This window comes from Leucoraja erinacea, chromosome 16, assembly GCF_028641065.1.
Source record: "Leucoraja erinacea ecotype New England chromosome 16, Leri_hhj_1, whole genome shotgun sequence".
Lineage (NCBI taxonomy): Eukaryota > Metazoa > Chordata > Chondrichthyes > Rajiformes > Rajidae > Leucoraja > Leucoraja erinaceus.
The window spans coordinates 30,878,993-30,901,381 of NC_073392.1; the positions used below are offsets into that span (position 1 = coordinate 30,878,993).

Below are 22,389 nucleotides of genomic sequence, written 5' to 3' on the forward strand. Positions count from 1 at the left end.
CCTATTAAATAACCTGATTCCTGGAGTGAAGGTGCTGATTTATGAAGAAATGTTGAGCATTTACTCACTGCAGTTTAAAAGAATGGGAGGTGATCTGAGTGACACCAGATTCTGAGGAGTATTTATTGATGGGCAAGATGCTAAGAGGCCATTGCACCCAGCACAGGTTTCTGGAATTTAGCAAGCATAGTTTTAGAATAAGGGGTTGCCAATTCATGGTGGAGATGTGGAGAATTTCATCTCAAGGGGATGTGACTCTTTGGAGTTCTCCATTCGAAAGTGCTGTGGAGACAGTCATTGAATAAATTCCAGGTGCAATTTGCAGTCTTTAAGACTGCAAGAGGCAGATTTTGAATAGTGGTGTTGAAGCCACGCAGAAACAAGGAACTGCAGATACCAATTTACAGAAAAAAAAATAACACAAAACATGTTCTCCAGCATTTAGTGCCCTTTTTAGATCAGCCATGATCTGATTAGACTCAAGAAGGGTCCTGACTCAACACCACCTATTCATTTTCTCTGGATACTGCCTGACCCACCTGGGTTATTCCAGCATTTTGTGTGTGCCTATCTTGGATAGAAACCAGCATCTGCAGTTCCTTCTTACACCTGATCTGATTAAATATTGGAATGGATTCAAGGGGTCGCTTGCCCTTCTCTTGTTTTATGAGACATTTAAAAAAAAATGAAGTGAAACAATGTGAGATTGATTTAAAAATCTCTGATTGACATGAAGCTTTCCAAATGTGACGATTGATATCCCTCTTGACTCGTATCCCTGAAGGAAGCCATTGCGTTCATGTCAACTACTGTAGCATTGCAATAATTCCCAATAGCCTTGGATTGATCTGGCTTGGGGTGTCATTTTTCTGTAATCTTCAAAAGCAGAGGTTAAATTTTATTAACGCCGTTTACTGTGAAGCTTCCCAGAGGAGATTTTACCAACGTAACAGCGCAGGATACATGTATAGAGTGGACGTGGAGCGGATGTTTCCATTAGTGGAAGCGTCTAGGACCAGAGGCCACAGCCTCAGAGTAAAAGCGGCAGGCGCGGGCACACCGCGACGCCCTGCGTCTCCCTTTCAAGGGAGATGCTAAAAATGCATTTCGTTGTCTCTGTACTGTACACTGACAATGACAATAAATTGAATCATTTCATTTTTTTTTTTTCATTTCAAACAATGTACCTTTTGGAAGGAGATGAGGAGAAATTTCTACAGTGAGAGGGTGGTGAATCTGAAATTCATTGCCAGACTGCTGTGGAGACCATGTCACTGGATACTTTTAAGGCAAAGATTGACTAATTCTTGATTAGTAAGGGTGTCAGTGATTATGGGGAGAAGGGGGGAGAATGGGTTTGAGAGGGAAAGATAGATCAGCCATTATTGAACGGTGGAGTAGACTTGATGGGACGAACGGCCTAATTCTGCTCCTATCAATTATGATCTTGTTCTGGCTTCAGCGCGCTGGTTGTGTTGAGTGGGGATTGTAACAGCCTACAACTCCCAGAATGCCGATGGGGTGAATTGCACTTTCGACCAATCAGAGAAAGTGGATCAGCGCGGAGCTCGCCGGGTAATCGCCGAGCCCGGCGCCATCTTGTGTGTGTGTGTGTCTAATGGCGGTTGGTTCTTGACAGGTGGCGGAGAAGGATTTTAGGGGAAGCGGGTTCTCCCCGAATAGCGCAGTGTCTTTGCTACCGAACGGTAAGTGCGCCGACGATCATACAACGTGGTCCGAGTGTTAGACTGAGATTGTCCGCATCCGTTTCGAGAGAGCGAGTCCGACGGTGAGGTGGCAGCGGAGGCCCGCCCGGGGAAGCGGCGGATCTGGAGAACCTGCGGACAGGGAGAAGGGAGGGGGTGGTGGGGAGAAGACGATAAAGGGGCGAGGAGTGGGCTCAGAGGAGGTTGGGTTGGGTGGGGGTGAAGGGGACGGGGTTGAAGGCGGTGGGGTGAAGGGAGCCGAGAGAGGTGGGAGTAAATGGGGCCGGGAGGGCGGTGTAAGGGGTCCGGCGGGTGAGGTCTGGTGGGGGTGAAGGAGTGCAGATTGGGGGAGGGGAGGAGAGGGAGGGCAGATGGGGGGCCGGGAAGGGAGTGTGAGGAAACTAATATTAAATTGCTGCCCAAAAAATCTTCAAATTCTGCTTTCAGATTGTTCCTATAATTTTTTTTGGTGGGATTGGGGAGGTGGGATTCCATGTTTTGATGGCTTTTCGCATGACGGGTTATCATTTTTTGGAGCAGAATAAAGATTAACTTGTATCAGACTTGTATAATCTGGAGCCTTGGAGCTTTAATGGCCGCGGGACTTATTTACCATCGCCCGCCGGGGGCTTTGACTTTGACACCGGGAGGAGAACGAGGAGTGCAGGGGCGAGATAAGACTTTGCTTTCCATCACAGTGAGGAGGTGATTCTCTGTGATGGATGTTTGTGTAAATTGTGTTGTGTCTTGGTTCTTCTTGTGTTTGTATGACTGCAGAAACCAAATTCCGTTTGAACTTCTGGGTTCAAATGACAACAAATAAAATCTAATCTAATCTAAAAATTATTTATCTTCTGAGAGTCCTATGTGTGGCCCAAATTTATCTTCCAAGTTCTCCTTGGGTGATGTAAAAAAACTGTGGGCTGATTATTTTCAACTTGCACGAATATGAAGCATCAGTTAGATGTTTTCTGAACCTTGAAGATTGTAAACAGCTGTTCTTTTAATTAACAGCTTAATGGTGTGTGAATATTTACGTGAGATTCTGTACCTTGATTCAAAACCCAATTTTAATGGGATTGGCTGTTATTTTGATAAAACAAAAAGATCTGTGGGAAGATTAAAAATAAACAAATTGATATGACACTGATTTATATCTATTATTATAGGTGAGAGCTAATTGCCAAAATAAGCCATGTCAAAACTAAAAGTAAACAGTAAGTAAGATATTAAAAAAAATTGTTTGCATAATTCGACCTGCGAAATCAGAGAATGGAAAGAACCTTCCCATGGGTTATTTTTACTTTTATTAGAGAAACAGGCATGATCATCAACAGTGTGTTCTATGTTGTAAACAATGTTTTTCGTTAGAAATCAGTTTATCATAATTGAATATCAGGCCTGCTGTATTTTTCCTAGGCATTATAAATCAAGGTCTTAATTTTGAATAATCCTCACAAGCAAATCCTTTTGGACAATGGGTTCTAATAAACGGTGAGTCAATTTTCCTAATACTTTATGTGGAAAATAGAACATGTAAAAGTGTGGTGATGATTCTAACATTTGAACAATGTTCCAAAGACTTTAAGATCCTGTTTGAGGGTGGGAGCCAGGAACTGCTTTTAGTTTACCTTAGTTTATTGTCACGTGCACAGTGAAAAGCTTTTGTTGCATGCTAACCAGTCAGCAGAATAACAATACATGATTACTATCGAGCCGTCCACAGTGTGCGGATACATAATTAAGGGACTAGCGTATAATGCAAGGTAAGGGCCTTCAACGTATACTGCTGTATTCTGCACTGCAGGGCCTCTCACTTAACTTATTTTCTCTGTTTCCAGCCGGACACCCTAGGCAGCTTTTTAGGTTGCCAAATGACAGTTTAGGTGGTCATTTAAGACGGCTTGCATGAAGCGTGCGATAATATGCTCGGACAAAGTGCATAGTTACCAGTCGGAATTATGCTCAATGAACCATTCACAAGTTATTTCTGCTTCAAATAAAGTCGCAAACTAAACATATTCACCAATCAAGATATGATATGTACCACAATGACATGCAGCAAAATTACAATATAGTATCTTAACTCATTTTACACGTTGCGATGAATGCAATTTCTATTATTTCTTTCTACTTCCAAACAAAAATGTGGTTGGATTATTCCGCGTATGATCAACCTCGGTGAGACCAAGCGTAGACTTGGCGATCGCTTCACACAACACCTCAGTTCGCAATAACCAACCTGATCTCCCGGTGGCTCAGCACATTCAACTCCCCCTCCCAATCTGAATCAGTGCGCATATGCAGGGTGGCCGATGGTGTGCTGGCCCTGGTTGTGCGCATGTGCAAGGGGAGGATGTGCAAGCCCTGGCAGTGCACATGTGCACATGCCGACCAAAGATCATAGGGAGGCCAGTCTATACTCTATGATCTTTGGTGCCGGCGGATGAGGAGCGGCCGGAGAGCGGAGACTCGGCGGCCCGGGCACGGATGGCGGGCGGGGACGGAGAATGACAGAGAGAGAGAGATAGAGAGGGGGCCCCGCTCAGAGTTGAACGGCAGGTGTCCCGGGTAAGCCAAGCCGGGAAAAATGGCATGGCTTTTAGATTGCCCGGTGGGACTTTAGGTGGCCATTGGCACCCGGGCAACTGTTAATTTCGAACCCTGCACTGTATCTTTTCCTTTGTAGTTGAATTTGACATCGTATTTATGTATGGTGTATCTGATCTGTTTGGATATCATGCAAAAACAAAGCGTTACACGTGGCAATAATAAACCTAAACCAAATGTGGAGGTTGGATGTGAGATGGAGATGAGTTCTATTTCCCAGCACATGGGAAAAGTTGCCTTCAAAATTAACTTTTAATTAATAGTAATCATTAAGGCTTTCAGGTTTTACCTCATTATTGATGTTTGCTACCTTTTGACTAGTTTGACGTTTAGAAATGTATGAAGGTTATTTTATTCTGGGGAGTATACGAAAGTCATTAATATAGTGGGAAGTTAAATTTGGTTCTAAGCAGACTACTGAACCACTGCTATTTTGAGTTCAGTTTTCTAATATTAATGTTTATTGTATTTGTTTTATTTTCTTATCTGATGCCACCTACCTGTTTAAAAATTCCCACGTCATAATTACTAAAGGATATTTTCCATATTGCTTTGTGCGGCATTCATGAGCTTAGTTTTGTATCTGTCTTTTTGCATCTGACAGCCCCGAGTCATTTCCCCGACTACAGTAAGTTCAGATTGCATCATTTTTTTGGTGTTAATTGATTTATCTCAATCTCACAGGAAGCTGCCAAAGGCATCAAGGGGTTTAAGTAGTCAGGTTAAAAACAAATGCTGAAAATGCGCTGCAAAGACAGCATCTGTACGGAGTTAATTATTGTGCATGATATGAAAATTTGCCTGACTGGTTAAGGATCACCAACCTTATCTAATTTTTTTTCTGATTTCCAGTGTTTGCATTTAAATTTAATTATACGCTTTATATTCTTTATGAGTTGCATCGTATTGGGCCAGTATGGTAGAGACTGAAGTGTCTTCTGGCAGAACAGCAGGAAATGAGCAGCAAGTTGATAGCTATGTGCACCATTAGCTGTGGAGAGGTGGTCCATTGTAGTCACTCACTGTGCATCTTTAAAAATTGGCATCCAAAACAATTAGGATTCAAGGAGAATTTGTGTAGTAATCTGTAGTTTCATCATGCTGGTGAGAATTGAAGTTCCTTTAAATGAGGCAGGAATTCTAATGTTATCACATGGAAGCAATATTAATCTGTGATGATTGGTGGCAGGACATCCCTGTAATATTTGTCATTTGTGAACCCTGTGTTTTCATGCAGTTCTCTGGTCCCAGTAGCACCTGATCTCAATTAGCCAAAAGTTTAATTTGAATCTTTGTTTATTTCAGTAGTTTGTTAGATTTTGCTGGGAGGGTTTCCAAGTATGCAACATAGACAAACTTTTATGAGCAACATTTCAAATTGACTGTGCATGTTCTTACAGAGAACTGAACTATTTTGTATATTCAAAATGTTAAATTGATAATGGCGCCAAATACAAATTCTAAAGGACACCCGCCACTGGCACTTCACGCGTCATTCATAATCTATCATTCGTGGAACTCAATTTTTTTTCCAAGGACTCACAACCAGATAATGTGCTAATAGGATATTCTGGCATTGTTTTCTAATTCCACAAAACTCATTTAAATGGCTGTCTAACTGGCGACTGCCAATTTTAACATCCGTGATGTTAGTTTACAAGAATGATCCCAGGAATGAGTAGGTTAACCTTTGATGAGTGTTTGTCGGCACTGGTCTGTACTCGCTGGAGTTTAGAAGAATGAGGGGGGACTTAATTGAAACATACAGAATAGTGAAAGGCTTGGTTAGAGTAGATGTGGAGAGGATGTTTCCACTAGTGGGAGAGTCTAAGACTTTAGATCCTAGCCTCAGATTTACAGGACGTTCTTTTAGGAAGATGATTAGAAATTTGGTGGTGATTCTATGGAATTACTTGCCACAGAAGGCAGTGGAGGCCAAGTCAGTGGATATTTTTAAGGCAGATATATATAGATTCTTGATTAGTACAGGTGTCAGTGGTTATGGGGAGAAGGCAGGCGAATGGGGTTAAGAGGGAGAGATAAATCAGCCATGATTGATGGGCCGAATGGCCCAATTCTACTCCTATTCCTTATGACCATAGTTTTTTATTAACTAGGATAAGATGTAAAAAATAAGCATTGCACATCTTGGTTTTTGTAACTTGGATGCATTATACTTTATCATCTGTTAGTTTAGGTGGGATAAACCTATAGTTTTTCCCCAAGAAACAGAATGGCGATGTTGACTAATTGTTCCTATTTCTCCAGTTATCAGTGCAGGGTTTGCAAAGGATTATTATGTATGGGTATGCTTTTATTTCTCTCTGTTTTGCAGAGTAAGTAGAACTGAACGGAATGGCAGATATGGATCTGATCAGATTAAAGACAGGGTTGATCTGAGAGATCGGCGGGAACGAAGTTTAAGAGGTGATCGAGACTATGATCACCGAAGTTCTGGTGATGATCGGCGGCGGCGACATCAAGACCACTGGAATTCTGAGAATTCTGAAATTGGTGTAAGTGTACATTTAATGGATTTTGATTTTTAATCTTCAGAGAAGATGTGTTATCACGGTGCTTCGTCAATTTGGTGACTTGGTGCTTTTATGAAATTCTTGGCTCTTTTGTGGTAAGCGTATCATTAGGTGTGTCTTCACTGAGAACTACCTTATTAATGAATCAAATAATGCACCCATGAATTACTGCTTATACCATAAATCAGAATTGGTGCTGAAAATATTCTGATTTACTTGGTGAGATACCACATAATTTGCTTTACTTTTCCTGACCACCAGGTGGCACCCACAATGGCCGTCTCGCCAACAGTCTGTCTCGTCCCTTCCTTCTTTGTTGTTTTATTGTATGTGTTAAATGTATGTTTTAGTGTTAACATAGAAACATAGAAATTAGGTGCAGGAGTAGGCCATTCGGCCCTTCGAGCCTGCACCGCCATTCAATATGATCATGGTTGATCATCCAACTCAGTATCCCGTACATGCCTTCTCTCCATACCCCCTGATCCCCTTAGCCACAAGGGCCACATCTAACTCCCTCTTAAATATAGCCAATGAACTGGCCTCAACTACCCTCTGTGGCAGAGAGTTCCAGAGATTCACCACTCTCTGTGTGAAAAAAGTTCTTCTCATCTCGGTTTTAAAGGATTTCCCCCTTATCCTTAAGCTGTGACCCCTTGTCCTGGACTTCCCTAACATCGGGAACAATCTTCCTGCATCTAGCCTGTCCAACCCCTTAAGAATTTTGTAAGTTTCTATAAGAAACTTACAAACTTCTATATGTTCTTTAGCTTAATTTATTTATGGGGGGGGGGGGGGGGGGGGGGGGGGTTGGGGGAAACTTTTTCATCTCTCACCTCGACGGAGATGCAAATTTTTTCCCGTATCGTATCTCCATCCACACTGTGGCCTAACATCGTGGAGTTGGCAACCTCTGCTGGAGACCGATTTCGGGAGCCCGCAGGTACCCATCGGGGATCGACCTTGGAGCTCCAACCACGGGAGCCTGTGGACTTTTAACATCGTGGTGCTCATGGTCCCTGGTTAGAGGCCGGCTTCGGGAGCTCCAGGCCGCAGGAGCTTCGACCACCCAGATGCGGAGGCTTCAGTTGCCTCGACTGCCCCGACCGGGAGAATAAAGAGGAAGAAGTTTAAACTTTATTGTCTTCCATCACAGTGAGGAATGTGGGGAATCCATTGTGGTGGATGTTTATGTGAACTTTTATGTAGTTGTGTGTCTTGTTTTTTTTTAATATGGCTGAATGGTAATTCAAATATCATTGTACCTTAATTGGTACACGTGACAATAAAAGACCTTTGATGGTATTTAGGCCCTACCACAGTCACGTGATATCCACGATTGAATTAATTCTGCTTGTTCTGGTATTCTCACAGCACCCTGTGAGCAGGGCATAGCAGGACAGCCTATACTTTGTGTACAGAACAGGTTCGTCCTTGAATCCTCGGATCAGCATCTTCCTGTTCATCCAGGGTTTATGGTTAGGATAGACCCTAATTGTCTTTGTCAGAATGCAATCAACAACACATTTCCTCATGAAACTGATGACGAATGTGTTATACTCATTGAGACTGGTTGAAGTGGTCTTGAATGGACTCGCAACTGTCCTGAAGTAGACCCTCAGGCCATGATCTTGTTGAATGGCTGAGCCAGCTCTGAAGATTGAATGGTCTCCTTCCTATCCTAGGTCTTTGAATAAACAGACATTTGAACCTTTGAACTTTTCATGTGTTAATATTTAAAGCAGGACCCTCTCTCTGCAGTAAAGGATCTTCCTCCAAAATGATCTGTGCATTAGATGCGCTGCTAATAAGCTTGGTTTTCCACAAAAAATACACTTTAGAGGAATATTGTGAAAGTCAATCGCGATAAAATAGGCCAAAGTCAGCATGGCTTTGTGAAGGGGACATCTTGCTTGACAAATTAATGGAATTCTTTGAAGAAGTAAATAGCAGGACAGACAAAGGAGAGTCAGTAGATGTTGTTTACTTAGATTTTCAGAAAGCCTCTGATGAGGTGCCACACGTTGGGCTGCTTCAGAAGATGAGAACCCATGGTATCAAAGGATAGATACTTGCATTGATAGCAGGTTGGCTGGATGGCAGAAGACAGTGGCAATAAAGGGAGCTTTTTCTGGTTGGCTGCCAGTGACTAGTGGAGGTCCGCAAGCTGGGGCCGCTACACTTCACGTTGTATATTAATGATTTGGACGAGGGGATTGAAGGCTTTGTGGTAAAGTTTGCGGATGATAGGAACATGGGTGATGGGGCAGATAGTGTAGAGAAAGCAGGGACTCTGCAGAAGGATTTGGACAGATTTGGAGAGTGGGCATTGAAGTGGCAGATGGATTATAGTGTAGCAAAGTGTGGAGTCATGCATAGGCTATTTTCTAAATGGGGTGAGAATCTGGAAATCAGCTGTGTAAAGGGACTTGGGAGTGCTGGTGCAAGATTCCCAAAAAGTTAATCTGCAAGCCAAATCAATAGTAAAGAAAGCAAACTCAATACTAGCATTTATTTCAAGAGGGCTTGTATACAAAAACAGGGATGTAATGTTGAGGCTCTATAAGGCGCTGGTAAGGCCACATTTGAGATATTGTGAGTAATTTTGGGTACCGAGGAAGGATGTGCTGGCTCTGGATAGGTCCAGAGGAGGTTTACAAGAATGATCCCAGGAACCTATGATGCGCGCTTGTTGGTACTGGACCTGTACTCGCTGGAGTTAGAAGAATGAGAGGGGACCTAATTAAAATATACAGAATAGTGAAAGGCTTGGATAGAGTGGATGTGGAGAGGATGTTTCCACTAATGGGGGAGTCTAGGACTCAGAATTAAAGGACTTTCTTTTGGGATGGATATGAGGAGAAATTGATTTAATCAGTGGGTGATGAATCTGTGGAATTCTTTGCCACAGGAGGTCGTCAGTGGATATTTTTAAGGCAGTGATAGATAGATTTTTGATCAGTACAGGTGTCACAGGAATGGGGTTAGGAGGGAGAGATAGATCAGCCATGATTGAATGGCGGAGTAAACTTGATGGGCCGAATGGCCTATTTCTACTATTCATTATGATATGAGCCTTTATGTGGTTGGCTAGATCAAAGCAGAGGGCACCCAGTGCTCTGGAGCCAGACACTTTAAGGATGGCAAATTACTCTGGAGGATATTAGGGAGTCAATGGGGTCTTGTTGACATTTTGATCACTTCCTATCATCTTTACAGTAAAAGCTATTGTTTTTGAGAAATCATTTAATTAAATTACCCACCTGTTACCTTTTAACATTTTCACCGTGCTTATCCATTATTTCCTAACGTCTCCCTAAATGTGCCCTTAACATCTTGCTTATTTTTTGTATTAATCTCGGCCATCTAAAGCCAGTTTGCATGGTTACATTTGCAAACAAAGTGAGAGGCTGATTGTGATTACTGCAATATATTAAAATGGAATCTTCACTCTGATCATGCACGGGCTCAAGGGGATGAGATATTTTTCACCTAAGAAGTGCCCTTTCCAAGTAAAATGTGCCAATAATCATTTTTTATTAATTATCTGGAAGTTGCATGGCCTCTGCGAAGCATGGTCAATTAACCAAACCTGAAAACCTGCATTCTCCTTGGTGCAATGTCTTCTCAGTACAATTTAGTCAGTATCTTCCTAGACCATGTTTAAAACCTTAGTTCTGAGAATATTCTTTGGTTTTAGTGCGCTCATGTATTTGGTACTTTTTTTTTCCTTTAGAGATATCAGGAGAGAAGAAACAGCGACAGATCAGATGGTGGTTACCATTCTGATGGTGACTACAGGGATACAGACCGGAATGACCTAAATAATGAGCAAGAAAGCAAAACTATTATGTTACGAGGACTTCCCTCATTATCGACAGAGGATGATGTAAGTCTTACGTTCTCCCTCAATATTTGCATTGTGGAAATTACTATGATTCTTGCTGTTTTTTGCAAAAAAACAGCCTGGGAAAAATAAATGCTTCATATAACCTCCTTGCAATAATCAGACACCATAAGTACCCGTGTCTCACAGTTTCAGCACAAGTGGCCATTCCAGTTGACAATTCTGCAAAGATATTCGATTAACCAATTTAACATCTAGTCTTTAGTATTTTTAGCTTGAAGTAACAAAAGCAAACAAATATGTTTATTATTGAAGACCATATAGGCAAAATACATAGTTGTTGCAAGTCTGAAATTTCTAACCCCTAAGCACGTTGATACTATTTTATAACATCGAAGGTAGACACAAAATGCTGGAGTAACTCAGCGGGTGAGTCAGCATCTCTGGAGAGAAGGAATGGGCAACGTTTCAGGTCAAGACCCTTCAGACTGATGTCGGGGGGACACAAAGATAGAATGTAGGCGGAGACAGTGGGACTAGTGGGGGAACTAGGAAGGGGATGGAGAGAGAAAGCAAGGGCTATCTATTCATTAATTTTAAACAAACCTTTTAAATTATTTATCCTGAGGTACATAATGCCGTTGATGTTTCTGGTATAGGTGGGATTGCATTTTGCAACCTGCAAACCCTATGGAACAACAAATGGAAAATTGTTTTTGAACAGTGTCATTTGATCTAGATTGCATTGAGGTAGATTTGAGTTAGAATTGTAATCGCAATTTTTTCTTCTAGATTCGAACTGTTTTAGAGACTTATGATGGGGTTCAGCCTAGAGATGTGCGACTAATGAGGAGCAAAATGTCAGGTGAGATTTGTGTTCCAGCTTCCTGCTTCCCCAAAACAAAGAAAGACCACAGCTGGTTTACTGAGTGACCGAGCGGTCAGAAATAGAGCACAAGAATTTGCCATGGCTGAGGAATGTGAAAAGTAACATTGATAGTTTAATGGAAAGCAAAATGTAATCCCTCAACAAAGCAGTGACTGCACCAATCACTGTATTTTCTTCCTTTTAAATGTCGTAGACGAACGGTAAAAGTCCAGGATTAAAATACAGTCCGATCATTTAATAGTGAGCAAAGTCATATTATCATTCCCAAAATATAATATCCAACTATTTATTTATTTTATTTTTATTTAACATTGTGCACTATTTCCACTGCACTTCATGTGTTATACACAGGAATGGTGGTAGTGCTATGTGATATACAAAAAAAATGTGATGCCATTGAAAACTCGATTACAGGTGGGTACTACAAAATAAATTCTTGTTTCCAATTTGTCATGGTCTGCATGAAAGAAGCTTTTTATTGGAACCTTTGTTCTTTTTGTAGAGAGATTGTTACTCCTAGGCATTGACATTTTGCACTGTTCAGTTCCTTGCCATGGCAAAAAAGGACAAAGTGAGATCACACTGAAACACTGCTTCACAAAATTGTAAATGGAGACGCTTTGAAGCAGGAGGGTGTCATGAGAGATTCATCTGAGAATGGCTGCTTTAAAACCCATTGACTAACACAATCCCGTCTATATCTGAATGCTGTCTCTAGGTCAAAGCCGTGGTTTCGCCTTCGTGGAGTTTAATCACTTGCAGGACGCAACAAGATGGATGGAAGCCAATCAGGTTGCTTCATCACAAGTCTAGATTTCTTGGAGAAAAACAAATGAAAAGGGTCAAGTTGTCTGTATTGAAAACTGATGCAACGAGACACGAGGGCTTTCCCCAAAATAAGTGGATTTTTTTGTAGGATTCTGCATAAACTACAAACTGCAACAGATTGATTACAAGTACAACCCATTTATAAATAGAAACAGCTGCTAGAGCATTGTTTCAAATAGCATGGGGCATCAAAGATAATGGTGAAAATAATTGAAAAGAGCAGTAATTAAATCTAAATGTATTTCCTATCAGTTCCTAGCAAAAATAATTTGATCACTTTGAAGAAACTTTTCATTCAATTCAATAATGTTTTGGTAATACCCATAATATTCTTAATTGGCCAGAAAACGCTAATTTTCTTATGAAAAGGATTTTTACTTTTTAAGGGAATCAAAAGACAAGGAAAGTGGGACTGGGGTAGGAGATCGATCATGATCTCACTGAACTTTGGAGCATGCTTGAGCAACCAGATTGCTTAATTGTGCTTTTTCATAAAGGTACAATGTAAGAGTGATAATGTAAGGCAACTATGTAAGACTGCTGAGTTGTATGTGGTGAGCAGCTTGAGCATAGTAAAGTGGTTTACCACATACAGGCACAGCAATGATTGCGCAGTGCCTTTTAATTTGAACAATGTTTCCCTATAAAGAGATGAGGAAATATCCTGATCCAGATGCCCAGTGCTTCTTTTGCTGGAAGGTACGGGGCAAAGACATTGTTCGCTTCACTGTTGGATTCCCTGCTTGTAAAGATCAAGCAGGGAAAACCAGATTCACATATTGAAGTGTTATCACTGCTAAAATGCCATTGCACTTTGTAATCTAATTGGGACTAGATCTTCCTGGTAATGAGCAACAGAAGCTGAAGCCCAGGGTGAAACTTTGCACTTACCGGGTTCTAAGTTACTACATTTTGTGCTTGTTATCAACTACGTGTGTTTGTTCTTTATGCAGAAGAAATAGTGTGCCAAAGGTGTTTTTATTAAAATACAAGTTGATTTTAACATACAGTCAAGGTCATGAGCAGCACAAATGAGCAAAGTACCAAGAAAATCATTACTGAGTATCAGAATGTCAGGAACAAGCATTGGCAGGAATAAGGTATAAGCCTGAAATTATTCACCAGTTTCTGTCCTATTCCACTTTTGCATTCTACCATTGATGGAGGCAACTGAGTGATTCACTCTTTGGCCTCGCTCACCTGCTGTAAAATCAGTCACCATGTGAGATCAGTTCCGACACGTTACGTTCTATTTGCTGCCTGAACTTCATGTATCCTGGTAGGGTTGGGTGGTTTATATTTTAGCAACATCTCTTCACATTTATGGCCTGGCCAGCATTTTGAATGAGTGCCTCCTAGAACAAATATAATAAGGTGCATTTGGCTAGGAATCCAGCACAAAATGGATGTGTATTTGGAACAGTAAATTTCTCATGGTTTAGGGGTGTTTGAGATAATAAAAGGAAATACATTGTAGGGAATTGATGCTTGTGATTTAGGAATTAAATGTTGACAAAATTCAGATGCAACCCATCAGTGTCTGAGAGGAGTGCAAAATATTGCAATTTAAACGATGATGCATTTAAAATTGTTACATCTCTTAATTTGTGTTGCAGTGCTGTGTGTTCCAGGTGTAGTATAGTAGTACTAAACTGCATTACTGGCATTATAGGTTGCCAATTGTTTGATTCCAGTTAGTACAACTACAGGTGGTGAAGTACTGGTGTCACATGTTGTTGATAGCTGCTGGGTTTTTTGCGATCAGACTTTTGATAACTGTTCTATTCAGATTTGTTGGAGTGCTTGTATGATTGTGTGTCAAATAGGGATGTTGTTGGTGTACCAAAAGGGATATTGACAGTTGGCCAAATTAGTCAGTTTTCAGAATTTCCTTTATAACATAAATTGCAATCTTGGTGGATTACATTGAGTTACATTAGATGGCTCAAGATCTTACTTTTCTGTAGTATGTTTGATAAGAAGGCATCCTAAGGCTGGTCTAAAAGGACTTTTGATGTTGTGTAGAAAACAATTGTTGGTGTTCAGGGAAGTTGACCGTCTAATAGCAATGCTATTTTGCTCTCCTTTTACGCCAAATTGATTGTCAAAGAAATATTAGTTTCTCTCACTTTAATCCATATTCATGATTTCTGAAAGGAATTGGCAGCAAGCACTTTACACCTCATTTGCACTAGAAATGGTGTCATTTATACAAATGGAGACTTGAATATTGTCTAGCAGAGGTATCAAAATATCATTTACCGTGCTTGGGAAAGAAATTGTGTCAACTTAGACACCTTGTTTAAGATGACATTTTGTAGAGAGCATGAACTTTCACTGGAAATGGTGGAAAAGGTGGCATGTTTACCCCGTTTTACCTCCCAGTTTTCCCCTCACTTTTTCTATTTTTTTTGTTATTGTCAGGCCTTTCCCTAATTGGAGTGTGAGCACAGAGAGGAGAGGAGCCCTCAGAGTTTAGGGAGTTTGCTATGCACATATCTAATTTGAAGATCTCTGATGTTTCTTGTAACATTTGTGTTTTTACTGGGTGCAGTTTGAAGTAGAGATGATAAATCCAAAAAGAAAACAAAATCAGTTGATTTTACTTGAATTTAATAATCTGATTCCTTAAAAATACTGTTGACCTGACACTTTGAAATGTTTCAGAAATTGCGACTTGTTTTCAGGTAACTTTCTGTTGTTCGACCAACTGAGCATGTTATTGTATAGTTGTGAATTCATGAGATTTGAAAGTGCATAAATATACAATTTTTAATTGAAGTTGGATACCCCAGAATTTATGATGGTATATTTAATCGCTAAAGTCTATTTTTGACTTTTGTGTTGCAATTATATTTTGGCATGTGGATAAACACTTTCTAGGATCCTGGCATATGTTATTTGTTAGCAGGGCAGCCCAGATTGAGAAATTGATGAGAGTACTTACTGTTCCTGATTCTGATTTAAATGACTAGTTTAGATTGTGAAGTCCATAGATCAAAACTTGTGTTTTAATATAAAATATATAAATCCTTTGCACATCAAATTAATTTTATGCTCGTGGTGTTTCTATTGAGTAACATCGGCTTTCAGTAATGGCAACAAACTTTTATGAAATGTAGGGTTTGTTTTCCTTCCGTTTTACTGCCAAGAACAAAACATGCATTACCAGTTTTATTGTATTCCATACATCTATATATATGCTTCACAATACAGATAAATTTCCAAAAATTATGGGGGTGCATGTTGATTTTTTTTTTTTTTTTTTTTTAAATGCTAGTATATAGGAAAGAAGTACCTGGACCAGCACAAAGTAGTTACAGATTGTAGAGCAATTTTACAGCACCGTTACATAATGCTTCCTGAGCTTTGATCAAATTCATGGGTCAGAAAGTTCTGTATCTATTATTGATGCCAATCCTGTGGCAGATTCCACTAAAATCAGCACATACAAAAATGGAAAAAGAGAATATTCCTATTGCTAAAGCATGACTTAAAAGGAAATCTCCTCTAATTTTAAAGCATAATTTTTTTCCTGCAAGCATTAACACCTAGGGTGTGTCTCACTCCAGACTGCTTCTGATATTGCTCTTCTTATTGGACCGTTTGTCACTTGGCCTGTTTCTATCTTATTGAAGACTAGGATGGACTAAGCATAGGTAACCTAGTCCCCTGAGGTCCCTGCTCCCACATATATGCATATATCCATGCACTAATTTGGGAGAAACTGCTCCCTTCCTACTTGAGCACACTGCCATGGGAATAATTTATATTTTGTCTTGAAATAATACTAAATGATGGTTTATTTTTTACAGAAATATCTGACTATACAGGGGAAGTATGTCACCATGCATTACAGTAATCCACGTCCAAAGGCTTACGAAGATTGGCTTTGTGGCAAGGTATTTTGATTTCACACAGTATGTAAAAGTTTTTTATTGTGTTGGGCAGTTTTATAAATCACGTTTGAAAATGAGGTGGAATTAAGTTTGCAATTTTATTATATTTGGAGCGTGTATATTATTGGATCTGCAAATTAGAATAATTGTTGGAACATTTTTCAGTAAACCTCATGTCCATATACAGAGCTGCCAAGTAGTACGGATTTTCCGTATTTTGTACAGAAATGCGATAAGAATACGGATGTACGATTTTGCGTTGTTAAATACGGGGTTTTTTAAAGTCCGTATAACAATGCAAAATCAACCATAGATAATCGTAACAACAGGGTGGAGCAGCCGAGATTGGCCCGACTTCCTGTTTCGTTACCATGCCTCTCGCCAAGAGTCTTGCCCGGTGGGGTTGACTTGGGATCTTGCTGCTTGTAAAATGTGGGGGGGGGTCATGCTGTACCTCTGGAGATTGTAACAGATTAAATCTATTGGTGTTTTGAGTTTCAAGATGATTGTTTTTGTGGGCATGGGTCTGCCGACATGCTTGGGTTGGGGTCTCTGTCTCGTTCTTTCTCGCTCTCTCTCTCTCCCCTCTCTCCCTCTATCACTCGCTCTCTCTCGCTGTGTTTCTGTCTTTCGCTCTCTACCTCCCTCTCCTTCTCGTGCCCCTTCTCCCGCTCCCCATCTCATCTCTCTCTCTCTCTCTCTCTTGCTCCCTCTCTCGCCTCGGCATTCCCGGAATCATTCGGAGTTTTGCGGGGGGGTGGGAGCATTAGTCCATTCCCTCCGCGGGTGCCGCCTGGCCCGCTGGGTTCCTCCAGCACTCTGTTTTTTTGTTTGGCTCTGGAGTTGAAGGTGGACACGGGGGGGCTGGGGTGGCTCAGCGGGACGGGCAGCGGCTTTGGCGAGAGGGAGTGGGTGGCGTTTTGGGTCGAGACCCTTCTTCAGACGATCACAAATCGCTGACGAGAGTTCAGTTCAGTCTGAAGAAGGGACTCGATCTGAAATGTCACCCATTCCTTCTCTCCAGAGTTGCTGCCTATCCCGCTGAGTTGCTCCAGCTTTATGTCTCTCTTCAATTTCAGAGTTAAATGAAAAACACAGAGTGCTGAAGGAACTCAGTGGGCTAGGCGGCATGTGTGGAGGGAATGGATTAGGCGTTTCGGGCCAGGGTTCTTCTTCAATAGGAAGGAACTGCAGGTCAGGCATGATATTCTTCCGATTTAAATCTGAATTACGATTTTTTTCCCCCCGATATGTCCGTTTTTTGTGCCCGATTATTTGGTGGCCAATCATCCTGTCTCTGAGGGGGTTGCGTCCAATCACCGACTAGCTTCCCTTAAAATTCCCGTCCAATCAACAAATCAGTCTCCCGTCCAATCAGCCGCTGTCTCCAAGGGCATTGTGTCCAATCACATAATGCACTGGTCACGCGGCGGCCAATCAGACGCAGTCTCCGAGGGGCGTTGCGACCAATCACCGACCAGCTTCCCTTACTGAAGCAGATGATGGCTGCAGCCAACACAGAGAGATGCAAGAAAGCAGCTATGACCTATAATACACAATAAACTATTACAAATACACATAAAACAAGTTATGCATTCTTGTGCTCTTACATGGGTATGACTGCACATAAAAAAAAAACTTTCCAGCAAAATGGCACCGCGTAAAAATACTGATTTCCTCAGCAAAATACTGATTTCAGGTACTAGAATACTGAAATGCTCTGACAAAACTTGGCAGCTCTGCAAATAGTTGAATATTCTCTTTATTGCATGTTAACTGAAAATACTGACAAATATCAGTGACTATTTATGGATCACTTTGTAATGGAAAATATGAAAGATTGTGTACTTGTCTGAATAAAATGTTGCCAGCACTTTTTAAATGTATCTAAATTATGCTTCTGAACATGTGTAAATCAATTTGATATTTTGCTGACTTTATATTTTATAAACTCAAATACAGTGCTGCATTTATAATTTCAAGAGGCGAGAAAAATGTTTCAAGTGTGGTGCTTCAAAGTCTGGTAAGGAGATATTGCAGTTTGCCTTCACTGTTGCTAAAGAGTTGAGCCCTCAGTCCATGCCTGCATGTGTTGTGGCGCAGACTCGTTCTCATTATTATTTACCAACTAGGCCAATCTGCACATGTGCACACAACATCCTACTAATTTCTGGCTATATGGTTTTATGGTTCTAACTTCGAGGCCTTGTGTGACATTCATATTTTCCTTTAAGGCTATTCCTGGAATTACGCACAGGTTTCATGCTTACTTTGACAAGTCTTCTGTTATTGGAGTGGCAACCTCTACAGGAAAAGCCCTAATCTTATCTTCTGTTAGTTTAAAATTAAAGTTCTCATTCACCCATTTCTCTCCATCCCTTTCACTTGTTATTTTTTCTCTTGCACCAATTCCCGCATAAACAAATCCCACAGGTTGACACAACTGTATCCAAAGGTAACTTCAGTGCAAAGACTTCCATTGTTGTATTAGTTTAAAATTTTACGACCCGATAGGTTGCGTTTGGCAGAGTTTACCCTGCAAACTTAATTCACACTGCAAACTTCACAAATATATGCAAAAAGGAAGAAAATAGTTTCTATTCCTAAACCCTTGAATGGTCTTTCTAAGTTTTGAATGATTTAATGATTTAATTTGTATAAAAATGGCCTTTATTAAAATCTGACAATGTGCACTTTAACCACATGTGATTTTTTTTCTATTATAAATCTCAAATTGTGGAGTACAGAGGCAAATAAATAAATGATGGGTCTTTGTCCCAAACATTATGGAGGGCCCTGTAATTCCATCACTGGTTTCCTTATTCAATAACGTGTATTGTCCAATTTTCTTATGCTCAGAGTCAGAACAGGATCAGCAACCTGCAATGGAAGTTCAACAGTCACCTGATTTCTACAGTGATAGTAAGTTAAATTAAATTTCTGCTTGCATTCTGAGGTCTGTTAACAACATTTCTATAATATACTGTCAGTTTTACAGTGAATGCTGACAATCACTTCAATTTTTGCACTTTAATTTTGGAGTAATTTTCCTGTAACTTTGCGCACTGATGCTCTGTTTATGAGAATGCACGTGTAATTCTAGGTATAATAATAATACAACAGAGAGAGAATATAAAGGTAGAGGAGTCATTCTGAACCTCTATGCTGTCGTACCAAATTGGGTTATATGTTTCAATTTTGTTCATCTAAGTAAAAGTAAAGATGCAAAGGAGGGAAAATTGGATAAATATATAGCGAGGAAAATAATTGCAGGGCTATGGAAACGGGGTTGGGAAATAGTGACAACCAGTTTAGACATGGATGGACTAAGTGGTCTCCTAGGCTCAAAACAGCCAGCCTCTCTTTTGTTTGAGATGATTCGTAAAAGCTACTTACTTTTCAGTTGTTATACAACGTGGAAACAGGACTTTCCTTCCAACTCGTCCATGCAGACCAAGATGCCCATCTAAGCTAGACCCATTTGCGTGCATTGTCCTAATATATATTTTTTGGCTTGATGCCAGATTTTTGGAAAGATACTTCTGTGAAGCATCTTGTGATGCTTGGCAATGCTGAAGGTATGGTGTTAGTGCTTGTCAATTAAGGGCATCATTCCTGCTGATTGCAGCCATACGGCACTTTACCGTTAAATAATACTGGCTCTCATTGAGTGGTATAGGAGAATCCTTAAACGCTCACCCTGTCCGCACACTCCACCATAAATGTGAAGCCAGTAAATAGAGCTAACTGCATGCCAATATGTCCAGATCAAATTCCAAGGTCACTGCCTTCGGCTTCTGCCACTTATTAGGTTATCAGCGCTCATCTTCCCACATGACTCATCTCAAACAGTACCAGGCAGTTAAGATAGGCTTATAAGATGTTGTACTCGAGACATTCTGTGCACTAAAGGTGTTTTTGATTCAAGGTAACTACATTTTTAATATTTTTTAAAATATTCGCATCTACGTTGGTCTGACCACACCTCAGAAACTGCTAGCTTGTATTTGATGGAATTAATTGGAATAGCAATGCTTTTGTTTGCACGTGGTAAATGCACTTTGCGCTGCATTTGTCACTGAATATGATTGCAATATGGCAATAGGTATTTTATATGGGCTGTATTTTACTGGGTGAATTGCTTTTTTCCATGTGGAAATATGAAACTGAGGTATTAGTTATGGGAATAACCTACTATAATAACAAATACCAAATACAAGAACACACAAGCTGAATTTGAGTGAAACCTGTAGTCTGTTCCATCAGTTAAGTCCCGTGACTGTTTTGTAATATTTTAATCCCAACCTGTGCGTGTTCATAGCGACAGTCGTTGAATAATGGCAACCTACTCTAAATACTCCCCTAAAATTATTATGTAGCAGCAGGATCAGTTTATTCCTTCTCTTATAAATGAGATCGGTTGCACAAATTGCACAAATCTTGCTGGTCTATGCTGTCTAAATGTCCAGCAAATTTACAAACATATTTTTATTTTAACAGCTGTCATTTTAAGAAATATTAACTCTCATACCTCTGTGGAGTCCATCTTAAGTGCTCTAAATCCATATGCTGCATTGGCTCTCTCCAATATCCGACTGATTAAGGACAAGCAGACCCAGCTGAACAGGGGCTTTGCTTTTGTGCAGCTAGCTTCTATTGTGGTGAGTATTAGTTAAGCATTTATTACAATATTAGTGGTAAAGTGCATCTAGTGTTCTTTGATTTCTTTTTAAATTGCATACCGTATGGTTTCTTAAACTGAAGGGTATTGGGCTCGGACAGGCCTATAATACATTGTTTGCAGGAAAACATTCCACAATCTGAAGGGAGATTTTACGAATCAAATGTTATCGAATTGAGGGATGTGGAGAAGAATATGCTCGTGTCCAATAAGGTAGACAAAAAAGCTGGAGAAAATCAGCGGATGAGGCAGCATCTATGGAGCAAAGGAATAGGCGACCTTTCGGGTCGAGACATTTCTTCATCGGTGGTGGTGGGGGGGGGGGGGGGGGGGGGGGGGGGGGCGGGAAAAAGAAATGAAGAGGCAGAGACAGTAGGCTGTGGGAGAGCTGGGAAGGGGAGGGGAAGGACGGAGAAAGCAAGAACTACCTGGAATTGGAGAAGTCAATGTTCATACCACTGGGGTGTAAACTACCCAAGCGAAATATGAGGTGTGGCTATCAGATTGAAGGAGGGTCTCGACCCGAAACGTCGCCTCTTCCTTCGCTCCATAGATGCTGCCTCACCCGCTGAATTTCTTCGGCTTTTTTGTCTACCTTCGATTTTTCCAGCATCTTCAGTTCTTTCTTAAGTATTTCTCTGACCTTTCTAGTACAAATGTTTTTATCCCAGCAGTCACTGAGTTACTTTTGTCACTATTGGTTCTTGGAAAACAGATAAACTCAATGAAAATATAACTTTTACATATGCAGGGGACGAAGGGCTGCCACTGTTGAAGGCAGAATGATTTATTGTACATTTTCTTTGAGCAGATGACAATTTTCAAGTGCTTTTAAGTTTACTTGAATTTGGACTAGATTTAATTGTATAAACCAGGTAAATTGAAGTTGGCTCTTAACATTCCAGAATTAGCCCAACGTCGTAACACTAAAGAAACCATAATTAATTTTTAATGGGACAATATTATTAGCAGGTTCTGCACAACACAAGGAATGTTGTTGTCAATTAAGTTAAAATGAACAACTGCAAAATGTTTAGTTTCCAAATACATCCTTTGAATGTAAATTACAATTAAACTGAAATCTTACATGCAGACCACCACTGTCTTAAAAATTCATGCTGCATTTGATGAATGCGATTGGAAACATGTTAATGTTAACAAATTGACCGCTCACTGTCTTCTTCTGAAATTCACAGGAGGCATCTCAACTTCTTCAGATCCTGCAGTCCTTACAGCCACCACTAAGCATTGATGGCAAAACTATTGGTGTTGATTTTGCTAAGAGTGCAAGGAAGTAAGTAACTGAACTGCTAAATTTTATGACTGACACAGGTTTACAGCAAAAATTGCTTCCACTAAAGACATTTTGAGTTTGTAAATCTATTTTGGATTTTT

The 22,389-nt window shown here is 40.4% G+C and overlaps 1 protein-coding gene across 2 annotated transcripts in view; it reads left to right on the plus strand.

Moving 5' to 3' along the window:
- Positions 1 to 1,552: 1,552 nt before the first annotated feature.
- Positions 1,553 to 22,389, plus strand: part of rbm5 (RNA binding motif protein 5) — a 36,807-nt gene continuing 15,970 nt past the window's right edge. Inside the window, exons 1-11 of one of the 2 annotated variants that reach the window (XM_055648057.1) lie at positions 1,553 to 1,706; positions 3,126 to 3,200; positions 6,652 to 6,832; positions 10,587 to 10,739; positions 11,490 to 11,562; positions 12,305 to 12,378; positions 16,230 to 16,316; positions 18,276 to 18,336; positions 19,173 to 19,235; positions 20,814 to 20,974; positions 22,191 to 22,288. In XM_055648057.1, coding sequence (XP_055504032.1) covers positions 3,184 to 3,200; positions 6,652 to 6,832; positions 10,587 to 10,739; positions 11,490 to 11,562; positions 12,305 to 12,378; positions 16,230 to 16,316; positions 18,276 to 18,336; positions 19,173 to 19,235; positions 20,814 to 20,974; positions 22,191 to 22,288 — 968 coding nt within the window. In that variant the 5' untranslated portion in view covers positions 1,553 to 1,706; positions 3,126 to 3,183. The remainder of the gene's footprint in view (positions 1,707 to 3,125; positions 3,201 to 6,651; positions 6,833 to 10,586; positions 10,740 to 11,489; positions 11,563 to 12,304; positions 12,379 to 16,229; positions 16,317 to 18,275; positions 18,337 to 19,172; positions 19,236 to 20,813; positions 20,975 to 22,190; positions 22,289 to 22,389) is intronic. The other variant, XM_055648058.1, reaches the window with a different exon arrangement.